This window comes from Strigops habroptila, chromosome 4, assembly GCF_004027225.2.
Source record: "Strigops habroptila isolate Jane chromosome 4, bStrHab1.2.pri, whole genome shotgun sequence".
NCBI classification, from domain to species: Eukaryota; Metazoa; Chordata; class Aves; order Psittaciformes; family Psittacidae; genus Strigops; species Strigops habroptila.
In genome coordinates, this window is record NC_046358.1 from 69,461,062 (window position 1) to 69,488,558 (window position 27,497).

The 27,497-nt window shown below is 53.9% G+C and overlaps 1 protein-coding gene across 2 annotated transcripts; it reads left to right on the forward strand.

Moving 5' to 3' along the window:
- On the forward strand, positions 1–27,295 carry PPL (periplakin). Of its 2 annotated transcripts, XM_030484540.1 has the most exons (22): positions 1–124; positions 9,776–9,875; positions 10,393–10,547; positions 11,004–11,124; positions 11,572–11,697; positions 11,966–12,007; positions 12,122–12,283; positions 12,827–12,934; positions 13,450–13,545; positions 14,565–14,687; positions 15,612–15,758; positions 16,573–16,724; positions 17,246–17,343; positions 17,640–17,797; positions 18,759–18,937; positions 19,041–19,179; positions 20,001–20,194; positions 20,845–20,995; positions 21,297–21,380; positions 22,356–22,472; positions 23,119–23,211; positions 23,702–27,295. In XM_030484540.1, exons 1-22 carry the CDS (start codon positions 63–65, stop codon positions 26,384–26,386), a joined length of 5,292 nt encoding a protein of 1,763 aa, XP_030340400.1. In that variant the 5' UTR covers positions 1–62; the 3' UTR covers positions 26,387–27,295. The 2 variants fall into 2 exon arrangements, with proteins under 2 accessions (XP_030340400.1, XP_030340401.1); XM_030484541.1 differs by lacking the exon at positions 23,119–23,211.
- The last annotated feature ends 202 nt before the right edge of the window (positions 27,296–27,497 follow it).

Here is a 27,497-nt window from a genome sequence, read left to right on the forward strand (position 1 = left end):
AGGCTGCGGGCGTCGGAGGGGCAGAGCAGGCGGAGCGCGGCGGGCGCCGTGCCGGGGACGCGATGCACTCGCTCTTCAGGAAACGCAACAAAGGCAAATACAGCCCCTCCGTGCAGAAGAAGAGGTGAGTGACCCGCTGCCCCAAAGCCCGGGACGAGCAGCGCCGCGATCCTGGGGCTCCCACCCCGCAGCATACCCACACGGAACTCGGGCACCCGTCGCGGTGTCGGCTTCTCTCCCAGCCGGGTCCGCACCTCTCGGCCCGGGCGCCGGCATAGGGATGGTTTTTCCCCGATCCCCTCGCATCGCAGTAGCGGCAGCTCCGCGGAGCAGGTTCCTTTGCTTCCCAGGCGTGTGCTCGGTCGGATCTTAGAGAAAACAAACCTGGCCGTCCTTAGTCTTCAGCCATTTGTTGCGGCAGGACCAAGAACTGAGTCGTTCGCCTTCCCCTCAGCCCTGTCTGATGAGGTGGGGACGCGTTTCAGTTGTACTGGTCATAAAAAAGAGAGCAACATGTTGAGTAGACCAGGTTGGACGGGGCTTGGAGCAACGTGCGCTAGTGGGAGGTGTCCCTGCTCGTGGTAGGGGTTGGAACTGCATGAGCTTTAAGATCCCTTCAACCCAAACCATTCGATGATTATGATTCATTCTATGGAAAGTCGCTGTTAAAAGGAAAAAGACATAAATCGGTCCCTTCTCCCCCTCTCCCACCCCTCAGCAGGCTCAGCCCCATTCTGCATTGCACAGGAGGGGGGCTGGACACTGGGAAGACCTAGCCCCTGCCTGCACCAAGCGGTTGGCACAGGAGACATTTTTCCCGAGAGGTGGATGTTTGCATCAATTTAGAATGGTGTCCCGTGTTTCCCAAAGGAGTTGCAGCGGCTCTGGAGCATGCGGAGCGGGATGGCTAGTGCACGTTCAAGCCCATGGCTTGTTCGTCCTCCTCTCTAGAGGCACCTGCCGTGGCCGGTGGACTCAGAGCAGCCAAAAATCTCCCTCTGGGAGGAACCTGGGGAGCGGGGGTAGGGGCTGAGATGCCTTTGAGGACCCAGAAGGGATTGATGTCTTCCAGCACGGAGAGCCCCTCGGTGCCCGCTCCCCGTGCGGTGGTGCATGGGAGTGGTGTTCACCGAGAGAGGAGGGTGCTGCCCCACGCGGTGCGTGCTCAGGCTGCGGTCCTCGCTGAGCTCCCTCTGTTCGGGCTGAGGCTCCAGCTCCAGCCCTGGGGCCGGCTCCCCCCAGCCCGGCTGGCTCAGCAGGGACACCCAGGCTGCTGCTCCCAGAGCCTGGGGCACGCTCTGCTGCCAGCTCCTGCTCTGAGGAGGGCGCTGGCAGGAGGAGATGGAGTGGCCCCGAGCTTTCTGAGGCTCAGCATGCACCTCCCTGATGGCCCCAGTGTTCACATAGTCGAAGGATGGTGTAAATTGGAGAGCTGGGCTTGTTCAGCCTGGAGAAGAGAGGGCTCCGGGGAGACCTTAAAGCAGCTTCCAGTGCCTGAAGGGGCTGCAAGAAACCTGGAGAGGGGCTTTGGACAAGGGCCTGTAGGGACAGGCCAAGGGGGAATGGCTTTAACCTGCCAGAGGGGAGGCTGAGATGAGCTCTTAGGCAGAAGCTCTTCCCTGTGAGAAGAGGGGGTGAGGCGCTGGCACAGGTTGCCCAGAGAAGCTGTGGCTGCCCCATCCCTGGCAGTGTTCAAGGCCAGGTTGGACACAGGGGCTTGGAGCAACCTGGTCTAGTGGAAGGTGTCCCTGCCTGTGGCAGGGGGTTGGAACTGGGTGAGCTTTAAGGTCTCTTCAACCCAAAACCTGTCCGTGATGCTATGAAATACCCACTTGCATTTCTAGTCTTTGGGGGTGTTTGTGGAAGACACCTGGGTTGACAGCTCAGGACTCTGAGCAGTGCCAGGATGCTGGGAGGCAGGAGGAGACAGACCCACCCTGTGATCCCCACCCTGGCGCTGTGGCTGGGGTCTCCCCTACTGCACCCTGGGCCTTGCCAGTGCTGGGTACCCCATGCTCACAGCATCCAAGAGCGGATGGGGCTTCAGAAGACATCCTTCCCTGTGCGCCCTTCCTGAGAGCCCAGCAGCTCTGGCAGGTGCCAAACCACCTCTGAAGGCTTCGGGCCAGGCTGAAATCTGTGTTTTTCTGGCTCGTGGTGGCTGAGGTGGCAGTGCAGGGCTGTGGCCTTGGGTCACCCTCCCTCCCTGCACCCGGCTGTCCGTGCACACCTCGGGGAGGGCTCTGCTCATTAGCCCCAATTTGTTAATTCCTGCGTTGGAGTTTACAAACACCTGTGAATCCGGAGAACACTCCCACCGTGTGGAAACAGCCCCACCATCAAGATGGGGAAGCCGGTGCTTGGACCGGTTAAACAACTTGCTGGAGAAGGATTGCGAAGCAGCAGCAGCGAGGAGCTCCTGTCCCGGCCCCTGCTCCAGGCACTGCCGGGCTCCCAGCCGGCACCCGCCCGGTTTTGCAGCCAGGAAGACAGAGCAACACTCCTAAAATCAATCCACCGACTGCCCCGCTGGGAGCAGGGGTGGAGATTTCGTCACCGGGTACAGCCCAGGCTCACCCTGCGCTGTGGCGAGGCTGCAGGGGCTGCACCTCAGACCAGGGCTCAGTGCATGGTGCTGCTGGTGACGAGCCCTGGCAGTGCAGCAGTGGCAGGGCAATAACCAAGCTTTGGTTTGGCGAGTGTGCCAGAGCGCTGGAATGTTTCCTCCAAGCAGTGAGGAGCCGGGGCTACAAGCTCACCTGATTCAGTGAGGGGTTGCCCAGGAAGCATCATCCTACAACAGGTCACAGCCCGGTGAGGAGCCCCTGTGAATCTTGGTGGCTTCTTCAGCCTGGGAAGAAGCCCCTCCCATGCTGGTGGCATCTTGATGAGCAGCTCTGGAGGGTCAGGATTCTGCAAGTCTGTGCGGCTTGAGCCAGGCGCTGTAATCTGCCCATGAAAACACTCTTTGTCCCTCTGGATGCAGCCAGCTACCCATCCCCAGCCCTGAACTCAGCCTCCCATCCAAAGCTGTTGGAAGCCTGTGTGCTTCTGTGCAACCACCTCTGCAGCTCAAGCCCAGTCAGCCGCCCGCTGATGTTGGTAAGGAGGGAAGCAAGCCTGCTTTGCAGCTCTGATACAGCAACAGTGGGGAAAGAACAGGAGCAGCAAGAAATCGTGCAAGGGTTTGAAGACGACTTGGTGTCAGGTCCTGTGGCCTGCCACTGCTCAGCCATCCTCAGCAGCACCAGTTGAGTCTTGGAGCACACCGGCCACACACCGGAGGAAAACCCTGGCAAAACCCTTTGCTGAGCACCCTGGACCACATCCCCATCCATCCATCTCCCAGCACCAGTCACAGCATCAGCGGTTTCTTTATCTCCGGTGCAGGTGATGCTCCTGAACAGCTCCCCCGGGTTTGGTTTTCTGATGCGCTCATTAGCAGGACTAGGGTCCAAGTGTCTTGGTGGGAATATCTGCTGCAGCTCTGGCCCGGGCTTGTGGTCTCCAGGCTTAGTAGCCACCTCCATCCAACCCTGGGCACATCAGAGATGTGTGGGCATCTCCCTACTTTGGGGAATGTGGATGATGATGATGAAATTTCTTTTGTCTCATGGACTTGGTTACTTTATTCTCTTGCTCACCCCATCCCAGTAGTATAAGGCCCTGTGGATTCATGTGGGACTGGCCATGACTACTGTGCTGTTAGCAGACCATATATGTGTCCCTAGAAGGGAAGGCAGAAGCTTTGAATAGGGATGTCGTATGGGGGGAAAACCCTCGCCTTCCTTCCCCGTTACCTTCACCAAACGCTTTGCCATGCATAGAAAAGAGGAGGTTGGTTTTGTCTTAGACAGTTTAGTCTGAGAGAGGGGAGGTATAAAACACAGCTTCAGCTGCTGAAACTCACCCTCCTGCCACGAGGAAAGATGTTCATCCTTGGTGAGAATATCCATCAAGGAGGGCTCTGGAGACCCTTAAGTGTAAGGAGACCCAGTGCCCATGGAGGAGGGGGGCAGGAGCTGGGGCAGGAGCTCTGCCTGCAGGGCTGGCATCATGTCTTGAGGCAGTGTGGTAGGGCTGGAGTCAGCACTGGGGACCAGACAGCCCGTGAGTCAGGGGACCTGCTCTGTATTTACACAGGAGCAAACCTTGCCATCATCGCCTTGGCCTATTTCTGCTTTAATTTCCATGCACATTACAATTATATATCACCATTGCTACAAGGGAAGATAAATATAATTTAAACAAGCTGGACTAAGCACAACAACCATGCTGTCCAGCTACGCCCTTGATGCTTGATGGCATGCTGCTCCCAAGTTTTGAGCCAGATTTTAATCTCTCCCAAACCTGAATTACTGAAGCCAAAGCCCAGCCCTTGTGTCCTCTGCTCTGCTGCAGTTTCACTCCAGCCTCACAGCTGCACAAGGGAGTATCACACAGTGGGAGCTGCGGCGCAGGGAGCTTTAAGGGTGTTGATGGTTGTGCTGTGGCCTTCTGGAGGATTTGTGCAGTTTAAGTCCAGTCTCCAGCAGCAGTCCTCACATGGGTATGGGGTTTATGAAATCTGGATGAATGAAAATTAATGAGATGGAATTTAGGGCAGCAGTCACTGCATCGCAGGAGTGGGATGCAGGAGGCAGGATCCATGCCCAGACCCCGTCCTCAACCAGCGTTTGTCCCTGGCTGAGCAGTCCCACTGTGGAGAAGCTCCGGGCATGGGAAGGTTACCCAGCAGGAGAGCAGGGGTAGGTCCAGCACAGAGCCCTTCCTGTTAACCCTCCCATCAACTATTTGAACCGTAGGACAAGCTCCCAGCAGGAGCCTTCCCAGGGACAGCTGAAGCTGTCAAAACTCCAGGAGTATCTATTTGAACATTCTCACTTGGGGGATTAGTGAAATAGCCTCCTTGTTTGGGGAAAGAAGAGGAAACTGAGCAATCAAAGGGATTTCCTACCGCCTGCCAGAAGGGCAAAGCCAGGGGCATCCCAGAGATATGGGCTGTGGGGAAGTTTGCTCCAAAAAGTGCTCTTACCAGTGAGGGTGCAACCTAATGGGAAGAGAGAGAAAGATAGGAATAGAGAAAAAAGGCCACGTTTTAGTAGCAAAGTTTCCTTGTCACAATAATTATCATTGTATTTGATAAGAAACTTTCTTAAAAAAACTCCAAACAACCAAAAAAACAAACACACAAAAAAAACCCTTAGAAAAAAACCTAAACTCAAAGAAAAACCCTTCTGAAACAGCGCATCACCTGAGGTCAGATGTGGTGCATGGATGAAGTGATGTTTGCCACGGAGCAGCAGCTGGGAGAAACCCTCCCAGTCCTCGTGGGAATAATCTTGGATCCTTCGTGCCAGACAGACGGTGCTGTGGCTATTCAAGGCAGTGTTGGAGAGAAATAACCCTTCTGCCCAGTGCAGCTTTTCGCAAGTGGCATCAGTTCTTCCTTCCTCATCAGAAAAGGTTAGAGTTCTCCAGCAATGGCAAAGCCAGGTTTTCCAGGCGGTTTTTATTATTATTATTTATTCATCTTTCAAACAAAGGCTTATCTGTTAGCATAAGAGCTCTCCATTACCCCCACTGCCTCAAAAGGGCTGTGCCCCGGGCGCCTTTGCGCCTGCCCTTCCCAGCTGGGCTACAGCCAAATCCCACCCTCCTCGCTTGGCTCCATGCTCCGGCCATCCCCTCCTGCCTGGTTTCAGGCTCTGGCTGCCCTTTGCCTTACCCTGCCAGCAGCTCCGCTCCACAGCCCAGAGGCACCCGCGGCTCTTCCCAGCAGCTTCCCAAAAGAGCCATCTCTTGCAGATCCCATACACACACCTTTCCTGGTCCAGCCAAAGCTTCCTCACCACTTCACCCATTACCTTGTGCTTCTCCTGCATCTTCTTCCTCTTCTCAGCAGATGAAGGGCACGGGGAAGTTTACGTCCTCCATCCCCTGGCATGGTGATTTCAGCCAGGCTTCAGCTTTCCCAGCCAGTCCCTCTGGCACCCTGCTTGACATCCAGACAGATGCAGGGATCACGCTCATCATTATGGGGTATAAACACAGACCCTACTATTGAGGGGACAGGCAGATTATTAATAGGGCTGATGTTCTCATATCAGTAATGTCCAAGTTGCTTGGTTAAGTGGCACAGAAGTGATAAGTGTGATAAGAAATGAGAGATATTATAAGAGAATAAGATATCTTATTTCCTTTCTTAGCTCTCTTATTTCTGTGTTTATTTCTGCACTCTTACGGTTTCTGCATTTCAGCCAGCAGTGGGGTGAGCAGGAGCACACACAGCCTACCTGCTCATGGTCCTGCACTGTGTTCAGCGCAAGTTGAGTTGTGGAGGAGCAGCTCCCCCACTGCTGCAGCGGGTGTTTGATATCCAGCTCCCATGGGAGGTTTATATTAGGTATCCCTATACCAAAACCTCAGCTGGTGTAAACCTCTCGTGTAAACCACAGAGGTGGAGAAAGCAAGCAGCTCTTTTGTGTGCATCAGGGGAGTAGGGCTGAGCAGCAGAGCCATGCCCACATTGCAACCGAGCATGTCCTTGCTTGCTCTGAGCAAGCTCTGCCTTTTCTCTTCCCTGGTCACCCAGATACTGCACACTGAAGCAGCAGTTTCTGGATTACCAGGCAAACCATCCTCTGACACAGCGAAACCCCACCCTTTGCCCTTCCTCCTCCCCCAGCCCCAACACATGCTTCTGCTCCCTGCAGTGATGGAGAAGGGGCTTTCACCCCCCGGGTACCGCTGAGATGGGGTCAGAGGGTGGCTCTGCCCCGACGCTGGGTTCTGCAGCAGTGGGTGGGTGGGAAGGTGGGAGGGATGGCTGGGGGCAGCACCACTAGCTTGGGAACAGGCAGGGTGCAGGCAGCACTGGCTTGGCAGCAGGGTGGTTAATGGGGGCAGTTAGAGCTTTGTGGCTCAGAGCTGGGGGAAGATGGGCACAAGGGGTGCATCCTTGCCCTGACATGTCACCCCACTCCCGCACAGGCCTGGCAAAGCCAGTACCTGAGTAAGAGGGTCAGGGCACTCCCTGGTTCCAGCTCCCGAGATCAGTTTTGTTGATGCAAAATGAGCACAAAGGCCAGGCAGAGTCTCCAGGCTCAGCTCTGCTAGACCCGATCAGCAGCAAAAGCTCGGGAAGCCGTGGCTGAAATGCAGCATGGCCACAGATCCCCAGTGATCCCTGGCTTAATTTTATTTCCTCAATACAATTGAGAAGCTTCAATCAAAACCAGAACTAGAAAAGCCCCTGGATTCCTGTGCTTTTTGGGATGTTTTTTCCATCCATGCTATAGATCCACTGAAACGCTGAAGATTCATCTTGGGCTTGCTAGGAAACACCAGGACGAAGTTAGGGAACATGTTGATGAACCAGCAAGCCCTGCCAGCCCATCCGCAGCCCCGCTCAGTGCCAGTTCAGCTCCCAGCTATCGCAGTGAAGCATCCCAAGCTCCCACCTGGATAATCAGCCTCTCCTATGCTCAAAGCTCAGGTAGCCTCCACTTTTTGGTGAGACGTGAGGAAGGCTCCATGGCTGCTGGAAGCTCTCTCAGCATGCAGGAGATGCCAGCTCGGAGCAGCCATCATCTGAAGACACACCAACACGTGCAGCACATATTAAGTCACCCGGCTTCAAACCACTTTCTCTCCACTGATTTCATCTGACATTTTCCCTGGTTTACATGGGATGACGCAGATTAGAAGAAACCCCAAAGCGGATTTTGAGGAGCTGCTTCTACCATTGCAGCAGGATTCAGCCACCCCTGCACCCTTCATCTGTGATTATGGAACAGAAAATGAGATTCATTCTTGCCATTACTGCAACCAGCCACACAACTCACAACCACCCCTCCATTTGCTCCTCTGCTTGGAAACACCAACTTGGATCATTTCTGCTGATGCAAGAGAGCCCATAACCACAGCAATCCCTCTGCTCATCAAGAGGTGCCAGCAGCAGTGATGGATACAAACCACCAGCCCTGACAAGCACTGTCCTGATGATGCAGCTTCTCTAAAAAGAGAAGAATCAGTGTAAATCCTTTCCACACCAAAACTTCCTGGGAAAGCATGAACTTTTGTGTAGCTGTTGAATGCTACGAGGCTCCTGCAGCCTGGGGTAGGGTTTGAGGGTGGGAGGAACAAGCCCAGCACAGGGTTTTGTTTTGTTCTGCTGCACTGAAACTGATAGCACGGATGGCAGGCAGGAGCGTGTCCTGCAGCTCAGCACCAGTGCCAGGAGGAGGCTGGTCAGACCAGGCTGGCCAAGCTTTGTCCCCAGGTGCCCGCACTGGAAAGGCAGCGAGGTGAGATGTCCCCACTGGAGGCTGTAGGTGGTCCCCGAAGTGCACAGCATGGACAAGGCCACGCACTGCTTTTACCTGCAGGCAGCTGAGCACTGGGACATGTCCAGGGAAGCCACTGTAAAGCGCCAGGACTGCCTCGGTCGACAAGCCACATCCACTCTCAGCTTTGGCCCACCACACTGTGGAAAGACAGGAGGACACGTGTGGTGCTGTCCTGGAAAGGCTCAACCGCTGCCCTGTGAGGCACCTCGGTGCTGCAGAACCCCTCGGAGCTGGGCTGACCCAGATGCTCAATGAGGATGTCCACGCAGGAGCCTTCTATGCTATGACAAGCAGGGTTGGGATGCTGGTGCTCCATCAGGCACCTCTGCTCTCCCCCAGCCTACCCAGGAGACACACAACTCACCTACCAGCAGCAGTTAACACTTCCAAGTGCCATCTAAAGATTAGTTCTGCCACCACATAACAAGGCCATTAAGGCTCATTATCGCCACTCCATAGTGGTTGGGATCACAGTGAGCCAGCCCTTGGCTTAAGCCCGCATGGCAAAGCAGCTCAGCTGGGACACGAGCCCCAGGCTCACCACCAACCTCGGTGGGATGAACCCTCCCGCTGCAGGGACTGCTGAGGACCTCACCCTGCTTCCTGCTGCTTCCTGCCTCCGGAGCTGCAGCGGGATTGCTGCGGGCACCGCGGGCACACGGCCTCTGGAGCTGGCCCTGGCAGGCTGCGACCTCTCCTTGCAGCCAGTGACAGCGAGAGGAGGAATGTTTAAAATAACCCAGCAACGCAAGAGCTGCGTCACGGGTTGTTCTGGCCCTGCTCTGGCTCCGCTGTCCCTGCAGCGGGGCTGAGGATACTTGGGCTGAGCCTCTAAACGGGGAGGCTTGGACGAGCATCACCCTGGGGGCAAAATCCAGTGCCTAGCACATGAGAAAGCACGGAAAGATGGATACAGCATGTGCTGTCCCATCCCTTTATTTGGCTTAAATTGTGAATAGCTCGTTGCAGAGCAGGGAAGCCCTGGCCACGGCATGGAGGGGCACAGCAGGGGCTCCAAGGCAGGGGCTGCCCTGGGCATGGGCAACAGCCTCAAACTGCGTGCATGGGGTCTAGGTCCTCTCTGCTGCTCTTCATGTGGGACACGCCCGTCCCCTGTTCCCTGCAAACTGTTCTTTTCCTCCTTGCTCCGAAGCCAGGGGAGGCTCAGGCTCGCCTATGGCATCGCTCCCGTTTCCCCGTGTGGGATACACTTCGTCCCCACCCGCCACCCCCCTCCTGGCAGAGCAGAGTATTTTGGAAAGTGCTGGGAATGCTGCAGTGAGTCACAGGCAGCTGCAGGGCCTGGCAGGCTCCACTGGCCCCCGGCCACCCCCGGGGTCACAGCACCCCGAGGGCAGCCCCCAGCAGCATCCTGGGGCCGTGGCCGTGTTTGTAAGGTGACGAGTCCCCCTCTTTGTCCCCAGCATCTCCAGCAGGGAGCTGACTGAGCTCATCGAGCGCCTGCAGAAAAATGCCGACCAGGTGGAGAAAAACATCGTGGAGACTGACTCCCGGATGCAAAATGTAAGCACACGGGCTCCTCCGAGCAGCCCTGTCCCTCCCGCTGCAGCCCTCCCCCTTTGCTGCCATCTCCTCTCCTCCAGTACACGTGTGTATGACTGCCCTGGCCTGCGGTGGGTCTTCAGGCTGTGATGAGGGGTGCATGAGTTCCCCCAGCTCATGGGAGGATGTAACAGGCAACACGGCCCCAGAATTCTTCCCTACCCAGGGCTGGGCAGAGCGGGGATGTGCACCCCTGGATGTACATCCCAGCAGGCAGGCAGCTAGGATGGAGCAGAGTGGGCTTGAATCATCCCTCTCTTCCAGAGGGTACAATGCAGCCCAAGGTGATGCAGCCCCCCAGCCACAGCCCTGCCTCAGGGCTGACACAGGGGAGGGAAAGCAAAATACATCACTCGGAAGACGGGAGACAGCAAAGCTCCTGCCCATCTCTGGTGCCCAGGGACAGCGTGGTGGGATGACCTCTTGGATACGGTTTATTTTCCTCTTGTGACCCTTCCTCCTGCTCTCTCCTGGCCAGGACTTGCACAAGATCAAGGCATGCCAGGTAGCACAGTACAAGGACCTGACCGCGCAGAAGCTCACCGAGTCTGACAAGCTGCTCTATGTGCTGGATGGGGACGCAGCCATCGCCCGGCACATGAAGCACCCCCAGGGTGACATGATCACAGAAGAGTGAGTACCCCAGAGCCTCGCAGGGAGGAATATGCTTCTCCAGGGGCTCTGCTCAGCTCCTGCCTGCAGCTGGCGGGTCACCGCAGGCTTCTCTACGTCCCGGTTCACATGAAGGTGCATAACCCGCAGCCATCCTTGGGCATGTGTAGAGTGAGAATGGCTGCATGCCTGCTGATGGCAGCTCTGCACAGAGCATGGAGGGGTGGCATCTGCCCACGGTGCAGGCAGCTCATGCTGTCCCCCTACTCCAGCCTGCCCGGAGTGGGTGAATGTGCTGAGCAGCCCCAGGCAGAAGATGGCTGCACAGGAGCCTCTGCCCTCTCCCTCCCCAGCCCATTGCATAATGCAGTTGCTGCAGCCTGCCTGCAGCGCTGGGCTCTCCGAGGGCCCCTAAGGACAATCTTCCCCCTCCATACCCACATTCTGCATCCCACTCTCATCTTTCCCTTCCTGCAGCATCCGGCAGCTGAAGGAACGAGTGGCAAACTTGCGCGTGAAACATGACCAGATCTACAGCTTCCCCCTGCAGCATATTGAGCCCCAGGTCAACTGGACAACAGTGATTGAGGAGAAACAGGTACCAAAGGGACCATCAGTGCCACTGCCTGGCCAGTAGCACCAGCTGGGCAGGACCTCATGCATCTCCCTGCAGAGAAAGAGGCTCTTGGAAACCTTCTCAACATCTTTATGCTGGGAGCAGCAATCAGCATGGGAAGGAGCTGGCGTGCTGGGTGGTAGGGGAGGATGCAGAGGACAAGGCTACTCCATGGCCCTTATTTTCTTATTTTATCCCACTCCCTACACCATTTCAACCAGAAAAGCATTAAAAAAACCCCCAACTGGCTTTCCCACGGCTGCCCTCCAGCACAGCCAGTTTCACGCACATGCTCCTGGGCATCCACACACTGCCAGCACAGGAGCCCATCCAAGCCCAGCTCCACAGCCACCTCCAAGAGGCGTTTCCTCGGTCTCAGCCACCCCATCCCATTCCCTCATCACTAACCCCAGCTCGTGTGCACTGCAGGATGCGTTAAGCAGCAAGGGCTTCGGGACCGACCTGCCACTGGTCAACAGCCAAGTAGAAGAGCACAACATCTTCCACAATGAGGTCATGGCCATCGGCCCGCACATCGCCAAGGAAGGCAGCAAGGTCAGTTCTCCTGTCTCCTGCCCTCTCCCTGCTGCCCCTGCCCCAAGCTGCTCATGAAGATGAGGGCATCCCACCACCCAAGCTGCTACATCCAGGTTGGGTGGGCGCCCAGATCCACACCTCAGCTCAGCGTCGCACACCAACTCTAGCTGTACAGTGAAGCACATCCCATAAACCCCACATCCACCTCCATTAGCAAGCCCCTGCCAGGCCACCACTCTCCAGAGACACGCTCCTAACTCTTGCCTTGCTTCTCCTCTCTTACTAGGAATACATGAGCGACTTCCAGGACAAGTACCAGAAGTTGTTGGTAAGAGATCTCTGGAGTCCTGGGGACAAGGGATTCCCTTTGGTAGGGATCTCTTGTTGGGTGGCCCAGCCAGAAGGAGCTTTGGCCTGAGCTCTCCATTTTGACCCTTCCCAGGCCGGCTCCCAGCAGCGGCAGCAGGATCTGAACTCCCTGCAGGACTACATGCAGCGCTGCACCAACAAGCTCTACTGGCTGGATCAGCAGGCGAAGGACAGGACCCATTACGACTGGAGCGACCACAACCTGGACTACCCCAGCCGGCGCCGCCAGTATGAGGTGTGTGCATGCTCACCGCACCCCGTGCCGGCTGGGTGCTGGGCACTGAGCTGGGGAGCAGGCTGGGGGCTGGAAACATCCCGTGCCTCAGTTTCCCCCATTCCATCATGAAGGAGGCTGGATGGGGCTTGGAGCAACCTGGTGTAGTGGAAGGTGCCCCTGCCTGTGACAGGGGTTGGAACTGGATGAGCTTTAAGGTCCCTTGCAATCCAAGTCAGTCTGTGATTCTATGAAGCATTTTGAGATGTGCAGATGATAGTGTATGAATAGTAAGGTTAATTCTTACCTCCTGCCAAAGATAACACAAGGAGAAAGCTCAGCAGCTTCCTCATTCTCCCCTTCCTTATCTCAGCATTCACTTGGCAAGAGTCACATCTTTAGCAACATCTGCAAGGGAAGGAAAAGCAAAAGCTGCAGTGGGAGAACGTCACACTGTCTGTCCTGTGGAGCTGTTCAGGCCCTTTCAGAGTAGCTCAGCCACAGGACACAGCCAGGGTCGCCTCTCTTTGTATGGGGGTCAGTATCTCGCCTCTTTCCATCTAGAACTTCATCCACCGGAGGCTGGAGGAGAAGGAGGAAGCCATCAACAAGCTGCACGCGGATGGAGATCAGCTGCTCGCCCAGAATCACCCCGGGAAGAATGCCATCGAGGTGAGCATCAGGGATGGGTTCCAGGTTCCCACCTGCCCCAGAGCTCAGGGGACTCACCCAGCCCTTCTCCCATGTGGGACCTGGTGTGAACGTGACTCTTGACTTGACTTCCCGGTATGCCAAGTGGGAAAATAGTCTCCTTCACTTGCGAGTGTGTAAACACCATCAGAGGAGCTGAGATAAACGTAAGGAGCTCTTCTCATCTTCTTCATTCCTGTGGCAATTACTCTGTGCCTGCCTACAAAGGAGAAATTATGGTGGCAAGTTCCACCTTTGATGGGAAGATGGACATAAGGCAACAGGATTTGCCACCTCCTTCCACCCAGCCCCACGTTCCCATCAGAGCGTCCCAGCTTTGGACTAGCTCTCCACTATTCCCATCCTAGCTTTGACTTGAGAGCATCTGGGTGGCTTCAGAGGCAGCAAAGGGATTGTTTGCTCAAGATGCAAACTGGTACTTTCTGGTGGTACCGTAGGGTATCTGCTGACATCCAGCTCCCACCCCTGTGTTGCAGGCTCACATCGAGGCAGTGCACGCTGACTGGAAGGAGTACCTCAACCTGCTGATCTGTGAGGAGAGCCACCTGAAGTTCATGGAGGACTTCCACAAGGTACCAGATCCCTGGGGGCAGCGAGGTACTGGCGTTCACTCTGCGCAGCCCAGAGAGTAGGTGCTGAGTTGCAGGAGAGCCCAGAATATGAACAATCTCCTGCTGCTCTGGAAGCAGAGTAGAAGAGATTGAGTGCTCTAGTCTATGGGGGTGTAAGGCTAGGAGGACCACCCTGAGCTGCTATAACCAAGTCATAACTGCTCAAAAGCCAATAATTGCTTGGCCAAAGCATGACCTGCAGGAAGCATCCACTCAGTGCCAAGGTTCAAGAGCCGCAGCCCAGTGTCTGCAGGACATCCTTGTCTGCAGTACAGCAGAGGTGTCTCACAGAGGTACCTCACCCCCAGAACAAGGCAAGGGGAGACCCTATATGCTCCACTCGGCAGTGGAACAGGTCCACATGGGGAAATGACACCTGCAGAAAGCAGAGCTGCACCCCGGGAGCCCTGTGCCGGGGCTCGGCACCCAGCTGAGCTCGGCAGACAGATGTCTCTGGATAAATGGCATCCGCCAGCCAGGGAGGCTCTGCAGGGAGCAGGTTAGGCTGGATTCCTCTCCCACAGCCTGGGCGTGTTGATGTGATGAGTCTGTTGCCAAAGCTGAACTGTGGTGCCCAGCCCAGGCAGTGCCTTTTGTGGGGATCTGCCACAATAACTGCCCCAGGGGGTGGTTTGTGTGTGGAAGGGCTTGGCCCTGCCTTCTTCTCAGCGCTGACAGTGGAGGCACCACACACCGTCGTGATGCTGTCCAACTGAAACAAAAGTGAGGGCAGGGAAAGGTGGGATTTAATGACACTGCAGGAGAAGACCACAGAATAAGCTGCCCTTGGTTTTCTTGACGGTTCTGTTGTCCTGAGCATAGGAAATGGCAATTCCTTGCCTTTCTCCATGTATTTCCGGGTGTCCACATGCCTGTCATAGCTCCTGGTGGCTGTCCCTGCTCTAGGCAGTGAGAGGACAAGGGTCCTGCTCCATGTTCCAGCAGGACCCTCTCTCACAAGAGGCTTGGCCTTTCCGCAGTTTCAGAAAGACACCAAGGATGCCCAGGAGCTTTTGAAGAAGGTGGATACAGACCTGGACCAAAAATTCAGCCCGGAGTTCAAGGACAGATACCAGCTGGAGTCTCTCCTCCGGGAGCTGGATGTGAGTATTGGTGCAGGCAGGCCTGCAGGGGTGGAAGCAGCAGGAGCTGGTGTCCCTTAGGCACCAAGGGAGGGGCATCCCTGCCGGTGCAGGCATCTAGCCCAGCTTTCACCACGGCGAGCAGCAGGACCACACCGCTGCCTCCCTTTGCCTGGCCTTCACGCAACTCTTCCTTCCCCTCTAGCTAAGAGATTGCCTCTCCCATAGCAACCTAATTGCTCACTGGGCTGGTTTTTATTTGTTCTCTCTCGAGTTAGTGCTCACTCAGGGCGGGAGCAGAGTTAGACCTGCTGCCAGAGGAGGTGTGGAACGTGCTGTGCTGCGAGAGCCCGGCGCTGGGAGAGATCACCCTCTCGGGAAGGGCTGTGCTGAGCCCGGCCACTGCCCCAGCCCCAGCCCCAGCGTGCTGCAGCAGGCCCAGATGATGCACGTGGCCCGGGACAGCTGATACCTCTTCCCCAGAGCTGTCCCTCTTTTCCTGCCTGTTCCAGCCCACTCCACATGACAGGATACCCACGTGCACAACTAGAGAGAAAGCAGCTGACGAGAGCCTTTCCATGGGGCTCTAATTAGAGCTAATATCTAGGAAGGGGGCTACCCATCAACATGCAGCCACACCACTGTGGACCATGAACCAAGCATGCCTGGCACAGCCAGGGGGTTAGTGCTAAGACATGGGAACTCACGGGCATAATCCCAGTCCTCAGCATGGGTGCAAAAGCAGGCAGGAGAGCACAGGAGCTCAGGTGTAGAAACGACAGCTGCAGAGCAGGACCCAGGAGCCACTTTCACTAGCACAAGCAAAGGAGAAGCCACAGTCTCTGTCCCGCCTGTATATTGGTACCGGCTCCTTCCAGCTGGGAAAGCCCAGAAGCTCATTCTTCCCATGTTTCCTTACTGGTTTTGGTCATTGTCCTGTGCTAGGACCAGGAGAAGGCCTTGGACAAGTATGAGGAGGTGGTGAAGTCGCTGCAGGAGCGCAGCCAGCACATCCTGCCCCTGCGGTACCGCCGCGAGACGCCGCTCCAGCCTGTCCCCGTGGAGGCTCTCTGCGAGTATGAAGGCGAGCAGGTAACATCCCCTCATCCCATGAGCAATGCAGGGGTGCTGTGGGGGAACGGCTCCTTGGGGGGGGCACTGGATGGAAGAGATTTTGCCAGTGCCCAAGCACCGATGTCTTCTGCAGTGGGGATAAGGTGAAGGTTGTGCTCTCCCCAGTGGGAAAGCAGGTTCTGCAGCTCAGGAGGGGCAGTGCAGGAGGGATCTGGGGGGAACACAGCCTCCAGACCACATGCCCATCACACACCCTTCAGGAGGTTGTGACAGCTCGGCTGTCACATTCCCACACTCCCTGTGCTGGGATGAAGATGTCCGGGCACATTTCTGATCAAAGAAACTTCCCACTATCACTGGCACAGTCCCAGCAGGCATCTCCTCATCCCCACCATCATGGTATCAGTCCTTGCAGGACTGAGTAGTTGACCAAAGGGATGGGCCAGCAAAGCCAGCAGCCACCCCAGGAGTGGCAGGGGCCTGGCATGGCGCGAGCAGCTCCAGCTGACTCAGCTGCCTGCCTCTCTAGAAAGGAAAGCCACAGCACAGCCTCAAGAACGCCTTCTCATCTCTGCCCTAGTGGGAATCTGCTTGTTGTGGCTGTTGCAAGAGGAGGCATGGCTTCATACCTGGAGGCTCCGGGGAGGGAGGAGCAGGCACATGGAGTTTTGGCAAGCAGCAGACACTTGGAGAAGAGAGAGGGTGCCAAGAGAAGGGATCGGGGTTTATGCCGGTCCTGCCTCCCTGCAGTGCAGCTCCCCAGGGCTGCCGGCGTGGAGCAGGGCTGGTGGTGTGTCCTGACCTGCTGCTGTGACCAGTTCCTGTTCCCCAGGGCCAGATAAGTCGAGGAGCCCACTACACCCTGCAGAAGAACAGCGGAGACATTTGGGAAGTGGCAGACAGCTCAGGAGACAAGATCAGCGCCCCGGGGATCTGCTTCATGATCCCCCCGCCTGACGCAGAAGCAATAGCACTGGCAGACCAGTACGTGCCCCCCAGCCTTGCCATGCCCCACAGCCTTTGCCCTTGCTATGCCACCAGTGCTGCACACCCCATCTAGCAGTGCTGATGGGGGGCTCCTGCCCCGATTCCTGCAGCCTAAGCAGGTTCCTCCTCCTCCTGGAGGAATTCCTGCACCCTCCTGCTTGCACACAAGATCCCACCTGGCAAAGTGGGGCCAGCTCAGAGCCATCCAGGTCCCCTCTCCTCTGGGGAGCATTACGGCAGGGGGAGCTGCCCATGCCTCCCTCAGCAGGCAGGTGGCTGCCTTTGCTGCCTGTCCCCTGCTCTCAGCCCTCTGGTGACCACACTGCTCTACCCCTTTGCCAACACAGGGTGAAGGTGCCCCTCCCCACCTTGCTTCATGGCTGCCTTGAGAGGGGCCAGGTCCTACAGGCTCCTCTAGAGCTTCATCTCCTTCCTGGAGCAGCACTGGGGTGAGCACTAGGGCGATGGAGGGGACAGGGGCCTGACTGATCTCATGTCCATGCTGTCCTGTTATACAGAATTGCCAATCACTACGTGAGCGTGAAGGAGAAGACGGCCAACTGCAAGAACATCCTCCAGCAGCGCTACGAGGGGCTGAAGGCAGACAGCATTGGAGGTGGGGCTCTGGAATAGCAGCCTGCGGCTTGCCCCTTGCCAGGCACAACGCAGCTGCGGTAGCCTTGAACTTAGGTGGTGGTCCATCTTAGGGGGATGTCACTGAGAGCTTTCCATCTCCTAAGGGTCCTGGGGACAACAGTGTTGGATTGGGTGCAGGGGGAGAGCAGCCAGGCTGTGGTTGCAGCAGGCAGGGCTCAGGGAGAGGTGGAGGCTGTGGGTTTTTCACTCACCAGTGGGATTGAGCCTAGACCCAGCTTCCAACCGTCTTGAGCCTGGTCCCCCCCCATTATCCAGATGCTGCATCGGTTCGGGGGCGCCAGCTTCTGGCAGGGCTGGAGAAGGTGAACAGCGACCTGGACAAGCAGGAGAAAGCCATAACAGCAAACCTCCGGCCACCGCTGGAGCAGAGTCGGGCTGTGCAGGACAGCACCGAGCGCTCCAAGGACCTCAAGGTATGGGGCTGTGGCACCATATGGACAGTGCTGTAGATGGACCATGCTCCTCCCAGGGGGTCTGCAGGGTGGTCCTCACTATGCTGGGTGCTGCAAGCGCTCCCTGAGCCCAGGAACACACAAGGATGGAGTGATGCTTACAGCTGCTGCCTCTTCCAGTGGAGATGGAGAGCAGCCCTTTGAGCAGCCTCACAAGGCATAAACCTTTGCCCTGCTCCTGGCCCAGCCCGGTCACAGAAAAGTTGAATGGGAAGAAGGTGATGGCTGCACAGTGCAGGCTGTGACGAAGACAGAGGAGCCCTCGAGTTTTGATCCTGCCCATATCCCCTGTCCTATGCCCTTGTCTCAGCAAGCAGGGCTGTTAACTTTGCCACCACCATCCTTTCTTTTTCATCAGAAAGGAGCAGAAAAACACGCATGGTCCAGGGCACGGTTTCTCCCTGTGGACCTGTTCTGCTAGGCTCCAGTGCTGGTAGCATCCTTTCCTCTTTTTCAGACCCCTAATTAAGCCAGGCTCTCTGCCACAAACCTCCCTTGGTTTAGGAGGAAGTTCAGGTCCTGGTTACATCACCTGCCAAGGGCTGTGTAAAAATCCAGGTGCTACCACAAGTGAAAGAAAATTGCTCCAACTGCCTGCAGCGCGTTGATGTTTAGGCCAGAATTCATCTGTCAGGCTGCAGAGCCCAATGATCCAGATGAGTCCAGCACATTTCTAACAGAGCTGGAGCTGCTGGGAGCCGCTCCCCAACCAGTTTCCTTGCTAAGGGCTAGTTAGACTGCCCAGAAGTAAAGAGAAAAACCAACAAATGGTATTTTTTCAGCCCTGCAGGCTGAAAGGCACCTGCCATCAAACAAGCCCTCAGCCCTGACCTCTCTTCTCACACTGGACAGCCAAGGGTCAGCTGCTTTGTAGGCGCAAGGCCCTAGTTCAGTTGCTATAGAGGCTTTATTCCTACTGCAGAACATCACCAATGAGGTCCGTCGCATTGAACCCGAGAAAATGAGGAAGATCCAGGAGTGTGAGGTCTTCATTGAATCCGTGCCTAACACTGGCAGCGCCACCTTGGTAAAGAACAAGGTGGAGAACACCAACAAGAAGTACGACCGGGTGGTCCAGCTGCTCAGCGCTGCCCAAGAGAAGTAAGTCACAGCTTAAAACATGGCTTGAGCCTGGCATAACGTAGGATCCTGCAGGAGGTAGGTGCTGGTGTGCATAAACACCTTTCCTCTTGTGTCCATTCAGAGTTGAGGTGGCCACGCACCTTGAGAGGAGCCTCCAACAAGGCCGAGATCTGTTGTCTACCTACGAGAACCAACTGGTCACAGATGACACGGTACCAGAGGACTTGCGGGTGGTAGACCGTAAAAAAGAAGAGCTGCTGGTGAGTGTTTTCTCCAGAGAGTTTTCTGCCCTACTGACATGCTCCACATACAAAACCACTTCCAAGAGCTGGGGCAATTGCTGCTCAAGTCACAAGCTCGAATCAGTTGGTAAAGGGATGTCTCACCCCAGCTGGAGATGAGACCTCATGTTAACTGCAGTAATCTCACCTACTTTAAACACAAACCATTACCAGCGCCAAACCAGAAATCAAGTGCCAGTTGAATACTTGTGATCTGACAAAAGGACTAATGGAGAAGTGAAGTCTGGGAAAATAGTCTGGGAAAAGCTACACAACAGCCTGACGCTTGAAAAGCTGGACCTAGCAAGGCTCCAAGAATGCTTACCACTAGGAAAAGCTACCAGCCAAAATGGGCAATCCTTCTGCTGTAGAAAGGCCAAGAACTGGTTAGGCCAGAGCTTTCTGACCTTCTTCAACTTTTCCATCAAGTCCCCAGGTTCAGAGCAGCATGCAAAACTTCCATAGCTCCTTCTGGAGTCGTTGCACTGGCAGGAACAGGGTTTAAGGCTTGCATAAGGAAGGACTAAATATACTTTGCACATAGTATGCTTGCTTTTAAAGGTTAGCGGGTGGAGAAGGAAGCAAGAGCTAGCTATTCACCCCATCAGGCTTATCAGATGGCTCTGCTTACAATGCAGGCCTCTAACTTGCTTCTCCAAGGCTCGTAGCACTACTGCAGCTCAGCTTTCCTCAGCATTCTCTGCAGCTCCAGTGCAGTTGCTGGAGTTGCTGGGGAACAGTGACGGAAGTCTGGCATGTGTGCAGCCCTGGAAAATCCCTCTCTCCTGCTTTTTCCACAGGCCATGAGCACCGAGCTCCAGTCCAAAAGGTTCCTGCTCAATGAAGCAGAGCAGAACTTGCTAAGGACAAAGACGTGCTCCAACACCCTGGCCAGCAAGTTCCAGGAGCACTGCCCTGATATTGAACGTCAGGAAGCTGAGCTCTACAAACTCAACCAGCGCTTCAACAACCTCAGCAAGCAGATCGACCACAGGTAGGACTCTGGGACAGGATCTAGCCAGGACCAACCTGGATAGCCAGGATATTTACAGCAGAGTTGGAACTACACAATGTGGAATGCCACTGGCCGTGTAGTGATAGGACAAGGGGAAATGGTTTTGAACTGCAAGAGTGTAGATTTAGATTAGACATTAGGAAGAAGTTCTTTGCTGTGAGGGTGCTGAGGTGCTGGCACAGGTTGCCCAGAGAAGCTGTGGCTGCCCCATCCCTGGCAGTGTTCAAGGCCAGGTTGGACACAGAGGCTTGGAGCAACCTGCTCTAGTGGAAGGTGTCCCTGCCTGTGGCAGGGGGTTGGAACTGGATGAGCTTTAAGGTCTTTCTAACCTAAACCAGTCTGGGATTCTGTGAATCTGGAAGAGACATAACACTATCAGGGGAATGAGAAGTTGCAGAAGGGCTTTCAGGGAGGTCTAAGGAGGAAAAGAGGTTTCTGGCATGCTGGGTCAATCTGGGCAGCCTGTAGGATTAAATGCTCTTGCAACAGAGATGGGAATTTTGGCAAACAAACATCTCTGGCTCAAATCTGTGTCTTTAGGGAGCAGGGGAAGTGGGGATGGGTTAGGAGGTGCTAGCAGGAGACAAAGGAGATGTGACAGTACTGAAGCTGAGCCGATTTCCCTGCAGAATGCAGACCCTGCAGAAAGCAGAAAGCGCCTATTCCAACTACCGCAGCAACTATGACAAAGTCAACCAGTTCCTGTGCAACATCCCCAACTATGAGCCGCAGGAGACCGACAACATCCAGCAAGTGGAGATCAAGCTGAAGAACCAAGCGGTAATTCTGTGTGAGAGCACTCTGGGAGCTCCACAGGGAGAGGAGGAACAACACTAAAAGATAAGGAATAGGACTGAGATAGCTCCTAAACATCAAATAGAAAGCTATAAATAGTTACTTGCTTTATCTACTTCTATGCTATAAGGTCCCACTGTCCTACCTGTGCCTTGCTTACACATAGCAGGGCAGCTCAAGAAGGTTGTCATTCTCAGGGTTGTAATTTTAATGGCAACCCTCAAAAAGGCTGAACAATGTGTTTGGATTTTGTGTTCCCTCTGACGTGTGTCTTTGTGCATGCCAGGCGCTCCTCAGTGACATTGCAAGCAAAGAACAGGAGGTGCAGAAGGTCTCTGCCACAGCTCAGCAGTACCAGCAGGCAGTGAAGGTAAGGACTGCGAGTCTGCTGTTGAGAGAACTAACGTAGAAGCACAGAATGGTTTGGGTTGGAAGGGACGTTTAAAGGCCATCTAGTCCAACCCCACTGTGACTAGACCAGGTTGCTCCAAGCCCCTGTGTCCAACCTGGCCTTGAACACTGCCAGGGATGGGGCAGCCACAGCTTCTCTGGGCACCCTGTGCCAGCGCCTCACCACCCTCATCGTAAAAAATTTCTTCGTTATATCTAGTCTGAATCTCCACTATTTTAGTTTAAAACCATCATCCCTTGTCCTATTGCTAAAGCCCTGCCAAAAAGTCTTTCCCCAGCTTTCTTCTAAGCTCCCTCTAGGTACTGAAAGGCCACAATAAGGTCTCCCTGGAGCCTTCTTTTCTCCACGCTCAACAACCCCAACTCTCTCAGGCTGTCCTCATAAGAGGTGTTCATCCTTCTGATCATTTTTATGGCCTCCTCCAGACCCACTCTAACAGATCCAGATCTTTCTTGTACTGAGAATCACAGAGCTGGAACAGGACTGCAGGTGGGGTCTCACGAGAGGAGAGAGGGAGAATCACCTACATCCTACAAAGAGCTTCATAAAGAAAGCCTAGTACTCTTGCTCAGTCAACTGATGAGCTAAACTCAGGTTGTATCTACTCTAACATTGACATCATGTGGCCATTAGCATGGCAACAGGCTCAGATTTATTGTCTGGCAAAGGAGGGTTTCCACTCCAAACCCAGCATTGGTAAGAAGTAACTCCAAAGTCAGCACACGCTGCAGCTGCACTGTTATGGTCACTCGCCACTACCTGACCCGAACTCGTGGGAGGTTCTGCCACCAGTGTTCTGGGTCCCATCAACCTCAGCAACTCACCTAAAACACAGATCGAGGAAAGAAGTCATTAAAGGAAGGGTTTAGGAGGGATCTGTGCATGATGGGGACCTGGTAATCTCACTTTCTGCCTGGGAATTTCTTCCCACAGGACTATGAGTTGGAAGCTGAGAAGCTACGGTCCATCCTGGACCTGGAGAATGGCCGCAATGGGTATATGAGCAAGAAGCCCAGACTCCAGTCTCCAGCTGCAAAAGTGAAAGAGGAGGTAAAGAAGGGGTTGCCCACAGAGAGCTAAAGCAGATGACAGCTTATGGGACCAGTGGGGATTTTGCAGACAGTTCTAGTTACTGTAAGTGACTATGGTCCTGAAGGGACTGTAGAGAGGGCAGAGAGTCAGGGGAAGAAGGGATTTTTCATCATTCTTAACCCATCCATTTTCTAGGTTGGGCTGGCCAGAATAAGAAAGGGAAAGAGCACTTTCTGAAAGGGGAAAAGGGGGAGAAAAGCCAAAACCTGAAAGTTTTTATCCCTCCAGACTTTCAGAGTGAGATTTCACCACCAAAAACCACATGCTAGATAGAAACAGTGAGAGCAGGCGACAGGCTGCTTATTTATGCCGGATCTGTTCACTACCTGCCTCGAACTCATCCTGCCTATTGAGGCAGGTGGAAGTGTCCACCTGGTTCTTCCTCAGCTGCATCTTTTTGCATATCTTGAGTAGGAAACATATAGTACTAAGTGTATGTGTGGCTGAGAATCACTCATCCTCTGCCAAAGCTCCCCCAAAGCAGGTAAAAGGTTTTTAGAAGAGTGCCCAGGGTTACTTCTTTAGGGCCTGTTGTTTCTATCCAGCAAGACTTGCCCAAGCTCCCCTGGTTCCACCCTCTTTTCAGTGCATTTTTGATCCATAGGAAGCCGTTCTGGCAGCCAAGTTCACCGAAGTAAATGCTGTGAACAAACAGAGGCTGCAGAACCTGGAGTTTGCTCAGAGCCTCCTGCGGCAGGTAAGTGATTACCAGGAGCACCATGACACTGAAAGGAGGCATGGAAGTAATACACGTGTGCCTTTGTGTTACAAGTTGAACTGGAAACAAATGCAGTGTTTCACAGCCCCCAGTCATTAATCAGCAGACACTTAAATCAGATAGACGAGTCCTCTCTGTTTCCCAGCCCCATCTTCCACTCACCCCAGGAAGCTCTGCATCATTTTTAATAGTTCTGCCAAACCCATGCCAGCATTAGTGTCCCTCATGGCTAAAAGCTTTGTTCTGACAGCAGTGGGCATTGCAAAAGCAGTTCTCATGCTGGGAATCCACAGATCTGTTCAAGAGCAGCCTGTTTGCATATACCCCCTGTTCAGCATGGGCAGCAGGCAACCTCCATCAAGCAAGCTCAACATCCTCTTGTCATTTTGTCACAGGAGGCACTGAAAATTAGCGCCAAAAGTATGATTGTTTGGTAGTTGTTGACTACACATTCTTTTCTCAACAACAGCAACCAGAGGTTCAAATGACAGAAAACTTTGTCCAGAGCAAAAAATCCGTTAGGCCTGTGGAAGAAGTCTGGAAGTTGAAAAAAGAACTTGAAGATGAGACGCAGCGTCGGCAGCAGCTAGAAGCAGAGATCAAAGCCATTCAGAGCAACATTGTCCACCTGCAAAACCAGAAGCCCCAAGAAACTATCGTTAAGAAAGAACTGCTGAAGAAAGTGCCTGACCCTCAGCTGGAGGAGAGCTTCCACAAACTGCAGCAAAACCTGGCCGAAGAGCAGCGCAAGAACCAGGTCCTCCAGGATGAGGTGGAGGCTCTTAAAATCAGGCTGCGTGTTCTGGAGCACGAGAAGAGGGAGGGAGGGCAGGAGTATATAGTGAAAGAGGTACTGCGTATTGAACAAGACAAGGCTCAAGCTGATGAAATCCTGAAGCTCAAAGAAGAATTGGAAGAGCTCAGGAGGCAGGAAGGAACTAGAGAGAATGAAGTCATCCTTTTACGCCAACAAATTGCTGTGCTGTCCAGTGAGAAAAACAAAGAGCAGGAGAAGGTAACAGAGAAGGAGGTGCTGAAGCTGCAGAATGATCCCCAACTGGAGATGGAATTCCGGATGTTGCAAGAGAACAAGCAGAGGGAGAGCGCCCTTCGGCAGAAGCACGAGGAAGAGCTCAGCTTCCTCCAGGACAAACTCAAACGTCTTGAGAAGGAACGGGCCATCGCTGCGGGCAGAATTACTGTCAAGGAGGTGCTGAAGGTAGAGAAAGACTTGGCCATTGAGAGAGAGGTGAATGAGCTCCGGCGCCAGTATGAAGATGAGAAGTCCAAGGGTCGTTCCAACAAGAGGGAGAAAGCTGAGCTGCTCAGGAAGATCCAGCTGCTGGAGGAAGAGAACTCCAAGGTGGTCGTCCAGGAGAAAGTGCGTGAGATTGTGCGCCCAGATCCCAAGGCTGAAAATGAAGTTGCCAACCTTCGTTTGGAGCTGGTAGAACAGGAGAGGAAATATCGAGGTGGTGACGAACAGCTGAAGAGCTGCCAGAACGAGCTGGCTGCTCTGAGGAACAGAGGGCCACTGGTAGAAGTCAAAGAAGTCATTAAGGAGGTCATTAAGTACAAGAATGATCCAGAAACCGAAAAGGAACTACAGCGACTCCGGGAGGAAATCATTGAGAGAACAGGAGCAATTGAAAGAGCTGACCTTGAAATCTACCAGCTGAAACAAGAGATACAAGCTTTGAAAGATACCAAACCTCAAGTGCATATGAAAGAAGTTGTTCAAGAGATTCTGCAGTTTCGGGAAGACCCCAAGACTAGAGAGGAGGTCGAGTCCCTGAGAGTGCAACTAGCAGATGAACAGATGAAACACATTGACCTGGAGAGGGAGCGCCTTCTTCAAGAAGAGAAAGTAAGACAGAAGGAGGAAGAACTCTCCCAGGTGAAGGAGAAAGTGGTCCAGCAGGAAGTAGTGAAATATGAGCAAGATCCTGCCTTGAAAGCTGAAGTCAACTCCTTCTCTCAGAGCATTGAGAGCGAGCTGAAGCAGATTGACGGCCTCCGCGAGGAGCTCCGCAAGCTGCAGAGGAGGCGGTCGGAGCTGGAGCGTCAGCTCGAAGAACTTGAGAAGGAGAGACAGGCCCGCAGAGAGGCCGAGCTGGAGGTGCAGAGGCTGAGAATTAGGTTGAATGAGCTGGAAGAACAGGAGAGGGAGACAACAGAACGAGTAACTGTGAAACAAAAAGTGATCCTTCAGCAAGATCCCCAGCAAGAGAAGGAGCACTCCCTTCTCAAGCTGGAGCTAGAAGAAGAGAAGCACCGGAGACAAGTCCTGCAAACTGAACTAGAAGCCCTGAGAAAGAAGCTCCTTTCTTTGGAGAAGATGGAGGTCAAAGAGAAAGTGGTCTTTTCAGAGAGCGTCCAAGTGGACAAGGGAGACACTGAGTATGAGATTCAAAAGCTGAAGAGCAATCTGGAGGAAGAAAGTAGGCGTAAGAGGGAGCTAGATGCAGATATTAATCGCCTTGAAACCAGGCTGTCTGAGGTGGAATTCAACAACTCCAAGTCGTCAAAGGAGCTAGACTTATTAAGGGAGGAGAATCACAAACTCCACCTTGAGAAACAGAACCTGCTGATGGAAACCAGGAGACTGCAGTCAGAGATTGAACTCACAGCAACAGAAGCTCAGGATTTGAGAAACATGACCCATGTGGACCGTGGAATAAACCTGGACTCCAGATTCCAAGCTTTGGAAAGAGAGTTAGATGATCTGAAGCAGTTATCCAGAGAAAAAGATGCAGAGATTGAGCAACTCCAAAATCGCCTCAAGACAGTGGCCATCAAGAGGGAACAAAGAGAGAACCACCTGAGGCGCTCCATTGTGGTCATTGACCCCGATACAGGAAAAGAAATGTCTCCAGAGGAAGCTCATGTGTTTGGCCTCATTGAGTGGAGCCTGTTTGTCAAACTGAAGAGCCAGGAATGTGACTGGGAGGAGATCTCAATAAAGGGTCCCAATGGGGAATCGTCTGTGATCCTTGACAGGAAGTCTGGTAGAGAGTTCTCAATTGAGGATGCCCTGAAAAGCGGGAGGCTAACCACGGCTCAGTACAACAGTTACCTCAACAAGGAAATGTCGATCCAGGAGTTGGCAGTCCTGGTGTCGGGAAGTAACTACACAGCGCTCCCTCCACTTTAGAAACTTTCCTGAAGAGCAGCTGGTCAGAGCTGCACCACTTGTTACCTACCAGATCACTGCAAATCCTTGCCCTCCTTCGCGTCTTCCAAAATGCTAGAGCCTCTGTCCCAGCCATGCTACGAAGCCATACTGCTTGCTGTCATACACTGCAGAAAAGCACCACCAGCAGTAGAGAACACGTTTGTCAGGACAACAGCAAAACCTTCTACCCCTCTTCATCCCTACCTACTCACTCAACCTAACAAAACCCAAGACAAAAGCCTCAGGACTATGAAGTACCTGAAGTCCAAAGACTCAGTAGAACCTGCAGTTTCCTCAATGTAGTCGCATAAAAAGCTGTACACAGCAGTCATTAGAGAGACTGAAGGTCCAGATGACTCTGAGGTGACCCGCAGGAGCTGGTTCCATCAGCTGCATGTTTGTAAGCCAGACAGTTCCATGGTGCACAACTCACTATGAACGATGGGATCATCTTCTGAGAACACCAGCTCTGTAAAAATAAAGGTGTGCTACACATCTCAGTTCAGTGCCACCATGCCAACACCTAAACACCATCATCTTGTTCACCTACGTGCCTATGCTGCTGGGGAAGAGTGAAGCAGATGTACTTTGACGGTGTCAGCTGTAGATCCAGGAGAAGCATTCACAGACCAGAGAGGTCAACAAAAAGTATGTGAAGAGGTGGCAGTACAGCCCAACACGAGAGCGTCATGTAGAGCAAGCAGCTGTACCCAAACGCAGAGTGCCTTCAGAACAGTTAGCTCACCTCATGGTTCAAAGCCGTTTGTGCTGGTATTTTACTGGTTGGAGTTACACGCAGCTACATGTTTCATTTACTCGTGTAAGGGAATGGGAAATAGAGGGGAATTCTATTTATAGTACAAAATAAAAAGGCAGTGATTCCAATCAGAAGTTGGGTTTTCTTTCTTGGTTACACAATCTCTTTATCTTTGGCTTTACAAGAAGATGCCACTTCAGAGTCAAAGTTGAAAACCGAGACTGTTCATTTTAGCTGTTGACTCTTTTCCAAGAGGGAAATCGCTGGAGCAGCATTAAAGCTGGGACTAATAAGCATTAGATGGGAGTCAAGTGCACTAAGGAATGGGACCTG